Raw genomic sequence first — 13,273 nt, 5'->3', positions numbered from 1 at the left:
TCTATCTAGAATACCAGTTGTCTAACTTTTCAAATGGCTTGTTTTCCCCGAGTGAGTATGTGGGGGTGAACATGATTTCTGAAATAAGTCTAGAGCTAAGTCAGCAAACCTACAGTTAAATGCCAGATTGTAAAAACATTTTAAGCTTTGTGGACCATAGTGCCACATGCTTTCACAGCCTTCTAAAAACATAGTACTTAGTGCAAGTGCCATATTTACATAGACTACAGTACCATCTGGCCCACAGGCTGAAGTTGGCCAACTATGGTTATGAGAACTTTTAGACCATGCCGTCTTTTCTCTCTGTCCTGGAACAGGCCTCAAGGTACAGCATGGCTTAAATATTCAAATGGCTGATAAAATCAAGCAAGGTATTGTGAAATCACTGTTAGTTCTTGGGTTGGCAAATGGTGGAGGAAAACAATATTGTAAAACTTCATGAGCTTGTATTATTTTCTATCTTGGGATGTAGCTGTCTCAGCTGATTTTCTCATCACAGCTACTGGTTGATTTTATCACCAAGCTAGGTCCTGTTCAAAAGAGCTGGCCCTTGATCTTCAGAAACTTAAGTCAAAAGGTAGAAACAATCTTTTGTTTAAGTATGAGGGAAAAAATTAGGGTTCAGTTCAGTAAGAATGAGTATTAAAGAATTAAAAAAAACAAGAGACAAGCTAAAGTAAAATGTTTTATTATTAAAATAAAAAACTTTGTATAAAAGCATTACAGATCAAAAGCTCTATTTACATTTATTGATTCAATATCCAATTAGGCATCAAACACTGAACAGGCCCAGCAAAAGGCTACACATGCAAAGAAAATGGACACACAAAACACTTAAGATTCCACCTCTACAAAATGATTTGATTAATGCAAAAGGAGAGGGGGATGGGGCACAACACATGAAATCTGCCCAGAAACTAAAAGGGCAGAGATGGCAAGTTAACAAACTGTTCAAAGTCACCCAATTCTAAAAAGGCACTTCTCATTGTTATAAAAGTGCTTAAAACCTGAACAAGAACCCTGTGCCTAGTTTTAACTTCAAGAAAGCAAACACCGCAAAGACTAGTAGTAGAGTAGTATTACTATTAATTTTCCATCCGAAATGATCGGGAATTAATTTGAAACACCTTACATACAAACCAAAATAAACTTGGCTAACTATAATTATACTGAAGTGTTACAGCATGAATTCAAGTCAGCCTATATCTGAAGCCTCACCATCTTAACTCCCTGGGTTGTCTTTTCTACGATGGCTTTGAATATAGTACTGCCCTTGGACCTTTGGGCAGTGACCGAGAGAGCCAGATGCATCACTTAACCTTGTAGTGGAAGAAAGCAGCAGCCACTAAGTCTCAACCAGGACAACTTGTAAAATAAGCACAGTACATGGAATATTCTCATGAGAGGCATCCAAAGTAATATACTCCTCTTTCCAACAATTACCCAATTTTTCCACATGGTTTTAAGACCTGTGTGCCTTGATTCTGTTAAAAAACATGAACCAGTATGAACGCTAAATCTTAAATTATTATACTGCTTTCTTGTAAACAAGTTAGAGGGCTGTTCTCTGGAATTCGACAGATGTAGTTAACATTACTACTGTGTTTCTAAGTGCTTGGTTTTATGGGTGGATTCCAGGGTTATTTCAACGCCAATTAAATCAAACATGCTTTCCTAAAATTGCCATTTAAAGAGTTCAGAAACAAAATGGTGGGAGAGAACCACTGGAAATAAGAGGGGGCTGGTATGGGGTGGGGGGAAAAGCAAAGGAGAAACTGCAGGAGGGCGAAGTATAGCTAGCGATATACCTCTGTGATGCTCAGAAACAGGTGTGTCTAATGAGATTAACTTGATTTGCCTTTCCTATAAAACTGATCAAAATTCTTAACTCGGGTTTCAATCATGTGACAAAACCAAAAACTTTAGGAAGACTTGCACAGTGGAAGATGAACAGTAGATCTTCCAAATGCTATGCTTGCATTTCGAATTCCTGTTTCAGACTGAAAGAGAGAAGGGAACAAGTCAAGATATAGTTTTCAACCTAAGAATTTTCTTTGGAAAGCCTAATCCAGTTTTCAAAATGTTTTCTTTGAGTTAAACTGTATACATTTAAGTGCACACATCTGAGGTGTACAACTGGAATTTTTATGCACTCACACACACGTCACCACCACCCACATAAGGATAGAAAATATTTCCAACAATCGAAAAGGCTCCCCAAGTGCCCCTTTCCAGCTAAACCTGCAGTCCTCACCACCAGGAGACAACCACTCTTTTCACGTCTGTCATCTTTTTATTAAGACACATACATGAATGTAAGATTTGGGTGTGGAAGAGAGAAAAATCAGCCATTTACCTTTTCAAGTAAGCATGCACGTTCCCAAAGCCATGGTATTTGGCTAAATACACAAGGACCCCAGTCGCACACCGCCCATCTCGCTGCCGGCAGAAACTGCAGTTGCAGATCCTGCGGCAAGGTGGGCAATGCCAGTTCTGAAGGAGAATTGTGAAAAGGCACATTTGAAATCAAATCGTACTCTCCTCCCCTTACTTATCTATTCCTGCTTAACCTCTAAGGTAAGTATCATCGATTGCATTTATATCTTTTTTTTTTTTTTTTTAAGTAAGAGTGAAAGCTCAATATGATTAACTTCCACTAGCCTCCTGCTGTTTCCTTACAAAATGCAGCAGAGGTTACACAGCAACTAGCAGGGGTAGAGTCAACTTCCCCTGAATGGCCCGGTCCCAACCAAGCACTCGGGGGGGGGGGGGCCTCATACTTACCTAGCAGCAATACTATGAATTTATCAGCCTCCCCTGAAATGCACAACCCACAATGATAAGGACTTGATCCTTTCACTGTTACCCTTTCTGGTCCTTTCAACTCATGGCTGACCTTTGAGCCCACAAGACCACCCTTCAAGGCTACCTACTGGATCCAGCAGAGCATCCTTGACCTCTTCACCGTAACGGTTTCGAAGGCAGGGACCACAGAACTGGCCTCGAACACCCCAGCACTCCGGGTTTCTGCAGTTTGTTTTGGTATCAATAGTTTTCTGGCGGCATTGATGGCAAGTAGATCCCTACAAATACGCAAATAAGATGAAAAAACAGAAAACACCACTTTTTGTATAGAAAAATAGCATAAAGAAAGTCCTTCTTTATAGATAGTATCTCACAATTTGTCTTTCAATCCTATGTCAAATCTACATACACATGTGTATGCCAAGGACATGAAAAATAAATCAAGCATGGTGATTTCATTCGATTGGCAGATGCAACAGCTAATACTATCAAAAGTAGTTTTTTTCAAGAAACATCTTATGCAAAAAAAGTACCCAAATCTTTATTCTTAGCACACCACTATATCCCAGCACCTGTGTATGTAGACATACACACAGTAAACGTATGTTGAATCAATTTCTAAATTAAAAGAGATCAAATGCTACAGAAGGCTTACTAAGCAAATACTACTACTGCAGACTCAAAGAGATGTGTATCCCAAGGATGCTAAAAAACTCTCCTTATATGAAAAAAACACACAGGTACATATCCCATATCCTAAGACTTTTAACATTAGCAAAACTCTAAGGATAAAAGCTATCCTTTCTCTCACAGATGTTCATGTTCACGGATATAACTTATAGACGTCTGTACCAATGAACGGTTATAGATCTTCTCTCGAGAGTTGTTGCAGATGTTCTCCAGCTCTTCCTCTGTAATTTCTTCCACCGGGCGAATTATATGCGGAAGGGTCATGGATCCAGCGCGACGACTTCTGGGCATGTCATCTTCCTGCATGACAAAAATCACGAAGAGTGCTCTTACAGCTCTCCCCAGCTCTGAATCCCAGATACATGATTTGTAATTTCTTCACAAAGAATTCAACCTAGAAATCCTTCTTCGAGCTTATGGAGAAGGGGCAAGTTGTTAAGTTTACTAAAGATAATAGGACATCATCATGGAAATGACTCCTACATTAAGAAAAGCTGAAGCAAGCTTTGGCTTGCTTTTTATTTTAAAAATAAAATTTGAAATAAAAGGTTTGGGGGGGGCGCTCTGGGTGGCTCATTCGGTAGAGCGTGCGACTCTTCATCTTGGGGTGGTTAAGTTTGAGCCCCATGTTGGATGTAGAAATTACTTAAAATCTTTAAAAAAAAAAAAAAAAAGCAAGCAAGCTTTGACCTTCTCACCTGCTAACAAAACACATCAAATAAGTTTATAGGACGTTGACATTAACAATTCCGAATGATATGAGAAGGTTTACTATGGGTCATCTAGTGTTGAGGCCCTGTGGGTCCCTGTATTGGATACTGGGTCTACAGAAGATGACAAACGGAAGAGCAAGCACAAATGTGGAGAACTCACATTCATGTAGTTTTCCATGGTCTTCCTCTTTCTCACCAGCATGTACTTATCCTCCTCCTCTTCCTCCTCTGTGGGTAGAGCACTAAGGGACCCAAGGATCCGGGACCTTGACCTGGTAAGAGGACGAGCTCTTCGTTCAGGGTTTCTCCTGGAAGCAACACCTGGGAATGTACGCCTTCGGGGTGTCTTTGACTGCTAAACAAAACACATGCAATGGAACCCATTTATTCCAGAATGAAGAGAAGTGGCACCTTCTCCTTAAGTAAGTTTTTGTTTAAGTAAAAGGAGAGCTCCATTTCCTAATCCCTTGTTGTTTCCATAATGCATGGAAAGTGAGCCCCAAAATGTTTGTTGTTGTAATTCTGTTTTTTTTTTTTTAAAGATTTTATTTATTTATTTGACAGAGACAGAAACAGCCAGCGAGAGAGGGAACACAAGCAAGGGGAGTAGGAGAGGAAGAAGCAGGCTCATAGCAGAGGAGCCTGATGTGGGGCTCGATCCCATAACGCCGGGATCACGCCCTGAGCTGAAGGCAGACGCTTAACCGCTATGCCACCCAGGCGCCCCGTAATTCTGCTTTTCTAACACCAAGCCATTTCTCTCAGACTGAGATGATCCTTTCATTCTTCCACTTAAGAACAGATCTTGTTCTCCAAAAAAAAAAAAACAAACACAAAAAAACCTTTCTACAACATCTCTTAAGCCCCGAAACACACTATTTCTACATGAGAGGAATGTATGTGTGGTTTTCATTCTGTTCCATTTTGCCTCTTCCTTTTCTTCCCAGGAAGAGGTGGGGAAAGGAAGTCTTTCCTTTTGTGCCACAGCAGACACACCAAATTCCCTTTAGTCACACCAGCTTAGTTCCTTAGAAGATAATCATATATATTAGGCCATAACTTGGTTAAGAAATTGTTTTTTCTTTTTTTCCTTTCATTCTCAGTTATTAAAAACCTCTATTATTACTCATCTACCATGTAGAAGGAATATCCTAATGCTGGGGATACAGGAAAAAAAAATCTCAATCTTTACTCCCTGCCCTTGAGGGGCTTAGTTTAGTTGGGAAGGAGAGAAAACAGCCAATCAAAAGGGGTTTAAGCACTGCAGAAGCATGGCTTGGAGAGATCACACCTGCCCTAGCAAGCAGAGAAGAGGTCCCAGAGATCTGTTAGAAGGTTTTCTCTACTTCTTTGTCTGTAGGACTAAACAAAAATAAGGAAACTGGATATTAAAATAACAAATCTAGGGGTGTCTGGGTGGCTCAGTCCATTAAGTGTCTGCCTTCGGTTAGTCCTAACCCTGTGGTCCTGGGATCAAGCCCAGCATTGAGTTCCCTGCGCAACCCAAGTATGCTTCTCCCTCTCCCTTTGCCCCTTCCCCCACCCTTGCGCACGCATGTGCGCACTCTGTCTCTCAAATAAATAAAATCTTAAAATAAAAAATCTATCTTAGACCTGTCCAAAATACTACAATATAAACAAGGATTTGCACTTACCGTACTGGGGCCTGGTAGGGAACGCCTTCCAGGGAATGAGCCAGGGAAACTTTCTAATTCTGACATTAGTTTTGCAAGCTAAAAAGGGAGGAAATTCAACACAAACCATTAGTTCAGAGTAACTGCTGAAAAAAAGCAACTTCTGGAAATTACAGCAGCACATCTTGAGTTTCTGATTTCATTTATACATTTACCAAGACTTTAATAGATTAAAAAAGAGAAGTTAATTTAGGAAAAGAAGCACATTTTAAAGCACGTACTGTGAAGACTTCACAGGTACACTGAAAATAATTCTTAGGACACAGATAAAAGCAACGAGCAGCTCAGAGAAAGGACAGGAAGGGTCTGTGTTAGCTCAAAGTCAGATACCTACCATTGCTTTGTTTTGCTTTATATTTAAAGCTCTTTTCTCCAAAAAATTCATTCCATTTTCATCTTCTGAATCAGAATTGGAATTGGTCACAGAATTCTCAGGGGGCTGGGGGGGCACTGCTCTTTTGTTGGCGGCTCCCCTGGTGTTTTGAGGTGGAAACTTCATGGCCACCCGGAGGGGTCCAGACTGTCGGCACTGGCTGCGGGTCCTATAGCCAGTGTGGTCTGACTGCAGTCTCTAGTTAATCAGGAACAATGGAGTCATTAATGACTTGTTGACTGTCCGACAGGCTGCACCAGTATGACTACAAAATCCCTTTTGTGAACAAAAGACACTGACATCAAATAAATTTTAATTGAATACTTTAATTGTCAATTTAAATTGACAGCGCTGGGCAACAAAATCAGGAATTACAAAGAAATACAATAATGGGGTAATTTAACTCCTGTAGCCTATCTGAGACACATCGTCATTATAAGCCACCTTCACAGCTCTTAGGCCAGTGGTTCACATTTTTTAAATGTGAAAATCCCAGCTCCCTCTTTAATTCAAAAATAGATCTTTTATTTTTTAGAATTCCTATAAAAACAAATATGTGTTCTCTCAAACATGGTTTCGATGTTTGGCATTAAACTTTATTAAAAGGTGCATTAGTGCTCTAATCTACTTTTTAAAAAATTTGTGGCAAATAGGCGTAAGAGAAAATTCACCATTTTAACCATTTTTAACTGTACAGTTCAGTGGCATGAAGGACATTCACACTGTTGTACAACCATCACCACTATCTGTCTCCAGAATTTCGTCATCTTCCCAAACTGAAACTCTGTACTCATTCAACACTAACTCCCTCCTCCCTCCCAGCCTCTGGCAACCACCATTCCACTTTGTCTCTATGAATTTGACTTCTTGAGTTACCTCTCTAATCTAATTATGCTAAATTTAAAATTAAAAAAAATTGAAATTCCAAAAATACAGTGGGATTCCATCATTAAAAATATATTAAAATTAGCCATCAGGGAAAAGCAAATCAGAATCACAAGATACTGCTTCATTACCCACTAGTGGAGCTGAATCAATAGCAGGTATGGCAAGAATGTAGAGAACCTGGAACCGCATACACTGCTGGTAGGAATGTACAAGGGTGCAGCTGAAGACAGCCTGCCAGTTCGTTAAAAGGCCAGAGTTACTACAGGACTCATTGGTATATATATTCGACAGTATTATGTCCACACAAAAACTTATACGTGAATGTTCATGGCAGTGCTATTCACAATAGCCAAAAGATGCAAACAACCTGAAAATCCATCAACTGATGAAGAGGATAAATAAAATGTCGTACATTTACAAAATATTATACAGCAATAAAAATATTACGTACTAGCACATGCCACAACATGAAAGAACCTTGAAAATCTTCAAGTGTGGGAAGCCAGTCACAAAAGACAGCATAGTGTATGGTTTCATTGTAAGAAGTGTCCAGAATAGAAAATCTATAATGGTAGCAGACAGACCGGTGGCTGCCCATTGACGACTGAGGGTACTGGGAAAGGATGAGACGCGACTGCTAATGGGGACAGGATTTTTTGGGGAGCTGATGAAAATATTCTAAATTGATTGTGGTGATGGCTGAAAAAAAAAAACCTGAGAAAGGAAAATATATCACCCATAAAGTCCCAGAAATGGAAGAGCCACTTTTTTTTAAACATCCAAACACTTCTTAAATCTGCACAGCTTCTAGTATTCTTCGTGTACTTTTTAGTGTGCCTGATGACGAGAAAATGACAAACTTTTATGGGTTCTTAAGCCTTTTAATGGATTGGCATCTTATTAATTGAAACAAATAGCATCTACAAAGAATAGAAACACTGCCCAGAAATGACCCAGGCTAGACAATGTTTAGGTCACATGCAGACTTACAGACCAGCCCCTGCAAAAACTTCAATCTGCACTGATTTGGAGGCAATGTTTCATTACCACAAAGTTAGACAGTGATAAACACTCCTTGGCCAGATGCTCTCACTTAATGTCAGCATCACTGTGGTCCCTGGGAGTGGCTCCCCATCAGAACCCACTGAGCTGAGGAGCATGCACCTGACTGTAAATCAACACAGTTTCCTTTGCTGAGACAGTCCTGCTAACCAGTCTGCAGAACTAAACACTATTTTCAGGGAGAGTGGGACCAAGGTGCAGCAGCAGCAGCAGCAGCAGTGGCCTGAGCAGAATGACAGAGGTTAAAGGTAAGGCAGCGTGCACAAGAAAAGCCAGCCAAGGAGCACAAGTGAAAGCAGGAAGGGCCCTAACTGTCATTATGTGCACTTAAACTCCTGCACATGAGTTATCACAGGTTTTTCAAATGAGGTCTAGATCCACCACGGGAACCAACATTTACCAAAGGCCTGCTGCAGGCCAGGCCAGTACTGGGCTGGGCACTTGAACTTAAATACGAATATAGCTAATCTTGAGGACATGTGGGCTTTCGATCATCAGGCTAGATTTCTGTGGCAACAGAAATCTGGAGGTTGGCCAATTTTATCTGACCAGTTTCCAAAACTTTCAGAGCCTACAAAATGTTCAAGCTTTACAAGTAGGACTACATTAGTAAAAACTGTTAACAAAACATGAAGAAAATAACTCTTAAAATTTTAAAAGAGTCAACAAAATCTTCTGGCATGACTAATATGAAAATTATGAGGAAAAAAATAAATTTAAACAAGTATGTCATGCCTGTAAATGTACTGTACATCTTGACATGGGTTCTCAAACTCACCATTCCATCTTGTATCTCACTCTCTGAGAAACCGCAAAATGATTCATCGTCAGAGTCGGCATGAAAAATACTGGCCAGTTCTTTAGTGACATCTGGCCTTGGTTTCTGTAAAAATCCACAATGGTCTAACACATCTTGCACCTCACTTTCTGAAAAGCCGCAGAAAGATTCATTATCAGAGTCCTCATAAAAAACATTTGCCAGTTCTTCACTGATATCTGACCTGAATTTAGGTTTCTGTAAAATAAATAAATAAATGTGGTTGTGCATTTTTTTTCCTTTTTCAAGAACCAATTTTCCATAAACCGTGCAGAGAGCAAATCACATTTACAAGTGCACTACAAGAGAGCAGCTTTTGTTACAAAGAAAAATGGTTCAGAGGTTTACAAATGATTTCTGAGTTGTTATGGCAAATCATCAGGCATGTTAGGTTAGGCGACATTTCAAAAAGATAGAATAAGTAGCTAATCTACCTCCAACAATTACTACCTAGAACCACAGCAAAAAGTGAAATGAAATTACAATGCATACTGTATTTTCCAGCGGCTGTATAGAAATGCAGGCAAAAAGCAAGCAGTTTTAATCACGCACAAAGCATTTGGGGCACTGTGGGCACTGCAGACTCAATTCTGTTTATTCTCAGGCAGCACTTACTGTGTTTGCAAAATTATCAGAAGCAAAGCTGTCACAACTGTCATCAGAGGATGACGACGTTTCCATGGAAATCAACTTCACATATCTAAATTTCTTTACATTCTTCTTTACTCCGTGATCCTTTTGCTGTAAATGAAAATGGCAATACTATTAAGTGGGACGCTTACTTCACTAACTGAAGACATCATTTTTGAGTTTAGTAGTTCAAACAGCACAGAGTAGATATATCTATTTCTTATACCCTACACAGTAAAAGGAGGATTTGTGAATGCTACAAAAATATTTTCAAAACCTGGTAAAATCTTAAAAGGGTATCCCTTTGAAGGAATATTAAGGACATTTATCCGTTCAATCAAACATCTGTAGAACTACCTCACTGCCCACCTCTCTTCCCACCAAGCTGAGCGTGATAGGGATTTCCCAAGGGGTTTAATGCTGACCTCCTAAAACCTGTTAAAAACATTAGATTGCATTTCCAAAAGGAAATTTCAAAAGTAAAAAATGGTAGAGTGATTTCTCTCCCTCAGACAAAATCAAGCTAATGAGGTCTTTTTATGTAAGCTTTGGGCTCTTGTACTGTGATGCTAATTTCCCAAACTACAAAATCTGGGTAGCACCTCTGCTTCAAGATGGCGGGCTTTCAAGCAGGCCCTGCTCTAACCATGAGGGTATACTGATTTCAGCCCAAGTCCTTACAAAAACCGAGTCAACAAACATACAAGGAGACAAGTTAAAGGTCAAACAGCACTCCAAACCCAGGTAGAATGCCTGATTCCACCTCTGCATCCTACCAGCCTGGCCTGACATGCACCTTTTTCTGAAGTCCCCTTGCTATACAACTGTTTAAGTTTTTAGAAGACCTTCTGTAAGTCACAAATCACTTGTAGGTTACTTGTTCATAAACACGGAGCAGCCTGGCTTTGTTCATCAGAAAATGCAATCAGCATCTATCTCAAAATAAAGACAGCAGTTTCTGGCATTTCATTTAATGAGACTTAAGTGTTTTTAGTTCCTACGTTTTAATTTTCTTAAACATGGCTACACAACAGAAATGACTCCTCACACTGAAAGCTCTGAAAGGCAGGGTCTGCTATGGGTCCCACAAAATAAAGTCAAGATGTGAGGTGTCAGGTGGAAAGAACATTCTTGACCTTCCTTGTACCCCTAACATTCTGCACTTCATTTCAATCTCTTGCAAATAAAATTCTGTCTTTTGTCCTTTTAGAAAGGCAGAAAAATGGAAAATGGGTAGGGCTATCTACTAGAAGGGCTCTCACAAACACCCCATTTTCCAGGTGAGGAAATTCAAGGCCCCAGTGAGGTGAAGAGTGCCTAAGATGCCACAGCTGGAAGGAGAACCCAATTCTGCAATCTCCTTCGACAGGAGTGCTCCTGGCATTGCTGCAGCAATTTACTCATCAATTACCTGCAAGCGGTCAGAGGCTCAAGACAGCCTCAAAGGGGGTAGTGTACTGGAAGCTTACAGGGAAACATACGCTAAGCTTTTACACGTCAGCACATGCCAAGAGTTGTTAGCAGGCAAATGCATGTGTGGAGGAAAAGACGTAGAGAAAGGCAAATGGTCATGGTTGAGATGAACTTTTCTGGCACGCAGGTAATAACTAATACCACCTGCTAGGTGTTTTTTTCGTGCCGGCACTAAGCATGCTTTCACATTACGCTTAATTCCTTGCAACAAATTCCGTGCTTAATTCCTTGCTATCATTATTCCCACCTAACAAATGGGTAAGCTGAGGCGTGATGGGTAAAGTGGATAACTCAAAGTCACAGGATAGCCCAAATTTGAACCCAGGTACGTCAGATTCCAAGTCCTGTTCCACAAGGCTTTCTCCAACCTAAAAGCTACATCCAGGTTACACCCAAGATATGTGTCTCTGAAACCACGCCCCCAACACGACCTCTCTCACACCCCACCCCCCCAGAACCACAGCCTCCCCACGTGTGTTACTCTATTTATTTTAAGCAAGTCACACTCTTCCTTTCCACCCAACCCCCATCTTCTAACATCTCCCGGGGCAGACCCTACGTTCCGGTTTCCGTTAGAGCAAAAAGTAACGTTCCATTCAGGGCAACGTCCTGCAGCTGCGAGTTAGTAAGGTTGGTGGGTGGAAAAGTGGGAAACGAGCAAATGGTCGGGGAACAGTTTGGACCACCAGGTCCTTCAAATGCTCTTAATCGCCACCCAGAACTAGAGATGCCTCCCCCATGTGCGGACCCAAGTCCTAAAGAGACCATTTTGCAAGACCTTTAAACTTCAAACCCCCCAATCCTCAGCGGTTAGAAAGCGGATGCTGGTGTGGCAGGCGCAAAATCCCGCGGGGAGCGCGTCCAAAGGGCCCCCCAGTGCGCGCAGGTCTTGCTGCAGCTAACCACCTACCCGCCCGCAGCTGCACGCTGTAAAGGGCTACACGGCGGCAGGGCAAACCCCCCGGGGAGGAGGGAGGGAGATGCTCCCCTCAACCCAGGCTGAGGCCGGCAGACACAATGGGGGACCCACCCGCTCTAGCCGCTGTCCGGCCCCGAGCGCACGTGCACTTCAGGCGCACGTGGCTTTGGGTTCCCCAGCGCTGCCAACCAACCTGAAAACTGCTCAAATCTCCGACCGCCAGTGTGCCGGGTGCGCACGCCCAGCCGGGTCGGCCCCGGGCTCCGAATTACGCGAAATGCATAAAATCTGGGGCTTGCCTAAGTGGGCACCGCCCAGGGCGGCCACCAGTTGATGAGCAGCACTCCGTCCGCAGAGTTAGAGGGAGTCGGCCCGCGCCCAGAACCCACCGCACCCGCCCCTCGGGTTCATCAGCCTAGCGCTCACCCGCACGCGACGAGCGTCCATGCTGGCGGCGGGTGCCCAGGCCAGCGCTCTGAGGCGAGAGAGCGAAGCACCGCGCGCCGCGGTCCCACGGTGCCGAAGGAGCTGGAGCTGCAGCGGGCGGGCGGGGCACGCCGACCCGGGCCCCGAGGGGCGGGGCTCCGGCCGGCTTTCCCGCGTTGGGGCGCAGGTCCTGCAAGCTGTGGTAACCACTTACCCAAGTGCGAGACCCTCTCGGCACCAGGGGAAAAAAGCGGCCCCCAAAATATGGTGATCTCAAGTCACATCCTTGAAATGCCCTAAAGTCCGCCGTTGAAAAGCGGCGCTTTTAGGGTTCTAGAACCTCTCTCTTTACGTTGCTGCACGGTCCTGAGCGAATGGCGCGAAAGAGGTTCGTATTGCCCCGGGGTTAGCAGGCTGATTTGCATGAATTCCAGAGCTGGGAGAGGAAAAGTCGAGATGCGGGTTAATGGAGAGCAGCTCGAGTGTCTTGCGGGTTTTGGCTCCTTTCATTGCGGCGTGCGGTTTACGTTATTAAACATTAAGATCAAAGAATTAAGCACGAATTCACCCCTTTATGAGTCCAGTCACTGTCCCTGAGTGTGATACTTCTTATCCGGCAACCACATTATTATCTGCAGCAATAAAATGAGTTAAATTTTGATGCTTTCTTGCCAGAAAGCACGGGAAGCTGCGTTGTTGTTTTACATAGGACTTGCGGTTTTTAAATTAGGACAAAAAGGCGCTGCCATTAGTTAAGACTTATCTGCGGGATCATACAGGCTT

The 13,273-nt window shown here is 42.5% G+C and overlaps 1 protein-coding gene across 3 annotated transcripts; it reads right to left on the bottom strand.

Annotated features, from left to right (window-relative positions):
* Positions 1–689: 689 nt before the first annotated feature.
* Positions 690–12,648, bottom strand: CDCA7 (cell division cycle associated 7). Of its 3 annotated transcripts, none has more exons than XM_034654752.1 (10): positions 12,491–12,648; positions 9,658–9,783; positions 9,004–9,240; positions 6,237–6,473; positions 5,864–5,941; positions 4,369–4,560; positions 3,658–3,795; positions 2,934–3,083; positions 2,357–2,493; positions 690–2,000 (listed from the first exon to the last, which is right to left on the bottom strand). In XM_034654752.1, the coding sequence occupies exons 1-10, from the start codon at positions 12,509–12,511 to the stop codon at positions 1,970–1,972; spliced, it is 1,347 nt and encodes a 448-aa protein (XP_034510643.1). In that variant the 5' UTR covers positions 12,512–12,648; the 3' UTR covers positions 690–1,969. The 3 variants fall into 3 exon arrangements, with proteins under 3 accessions (XP_034510643.1, XP_002922450.1, XP_002922451.1); XM_002922404.4 differs by having other exon boundaries at positions 691–2,000; positions 4,369–4,563; XM_002922405.4 differs by lacking the exon at positions 9,004–9,240 and having other exon boundaries at positions 694–2,000; positions 4,369–4,563.
* Between the last annotated feature and the right edge of the window lie 625 nt (positions 12,649–13,273).

Source organism: Ailuropoda melanoleuca, chromosome 2, assembly GCF_002007445.2.
Source record: "Ailuropoda melanoleuca isolate Jingjing chromosome 2, ASM200744v2, whole genome shotgun sequence".
Taxonomy (NCBI): Eukaryota; Metazoa; Chordata; class Mammalia; order Carnivora; family Ursidae; genus Ailuropoda; species Ailuropoda melanoleuca.
This window is presented reverse-complemented; position numbering and strand designations above follow the sequence as displayed.

What these genes read in the sequence shown, in the direction of transcription:
- CDCA7 (XM_002922404.4), bottom strand. Translation starts at nt 12,511, where the DNA reads ATGGACGCTCGTCGCGTGCGG. An exon ending in GTGAGATACAAGATGGAATG is followed by an intron (nt 6,474 to 9,003) that starts GTGAGTTTGAGA and finishes CTGATTAACTAG; the next exon opens with AGACTGCAGTCAGACCACAC. An exon ending in TAAAGCAAAACAAAGCAATG is followed by an intron (nt 5,942 to 6,236) that starts GTAGGTATCTGA and finishes CTCCCTTTTTAG; the next exon opens with CTTGCAAAACTAATGTCAGA.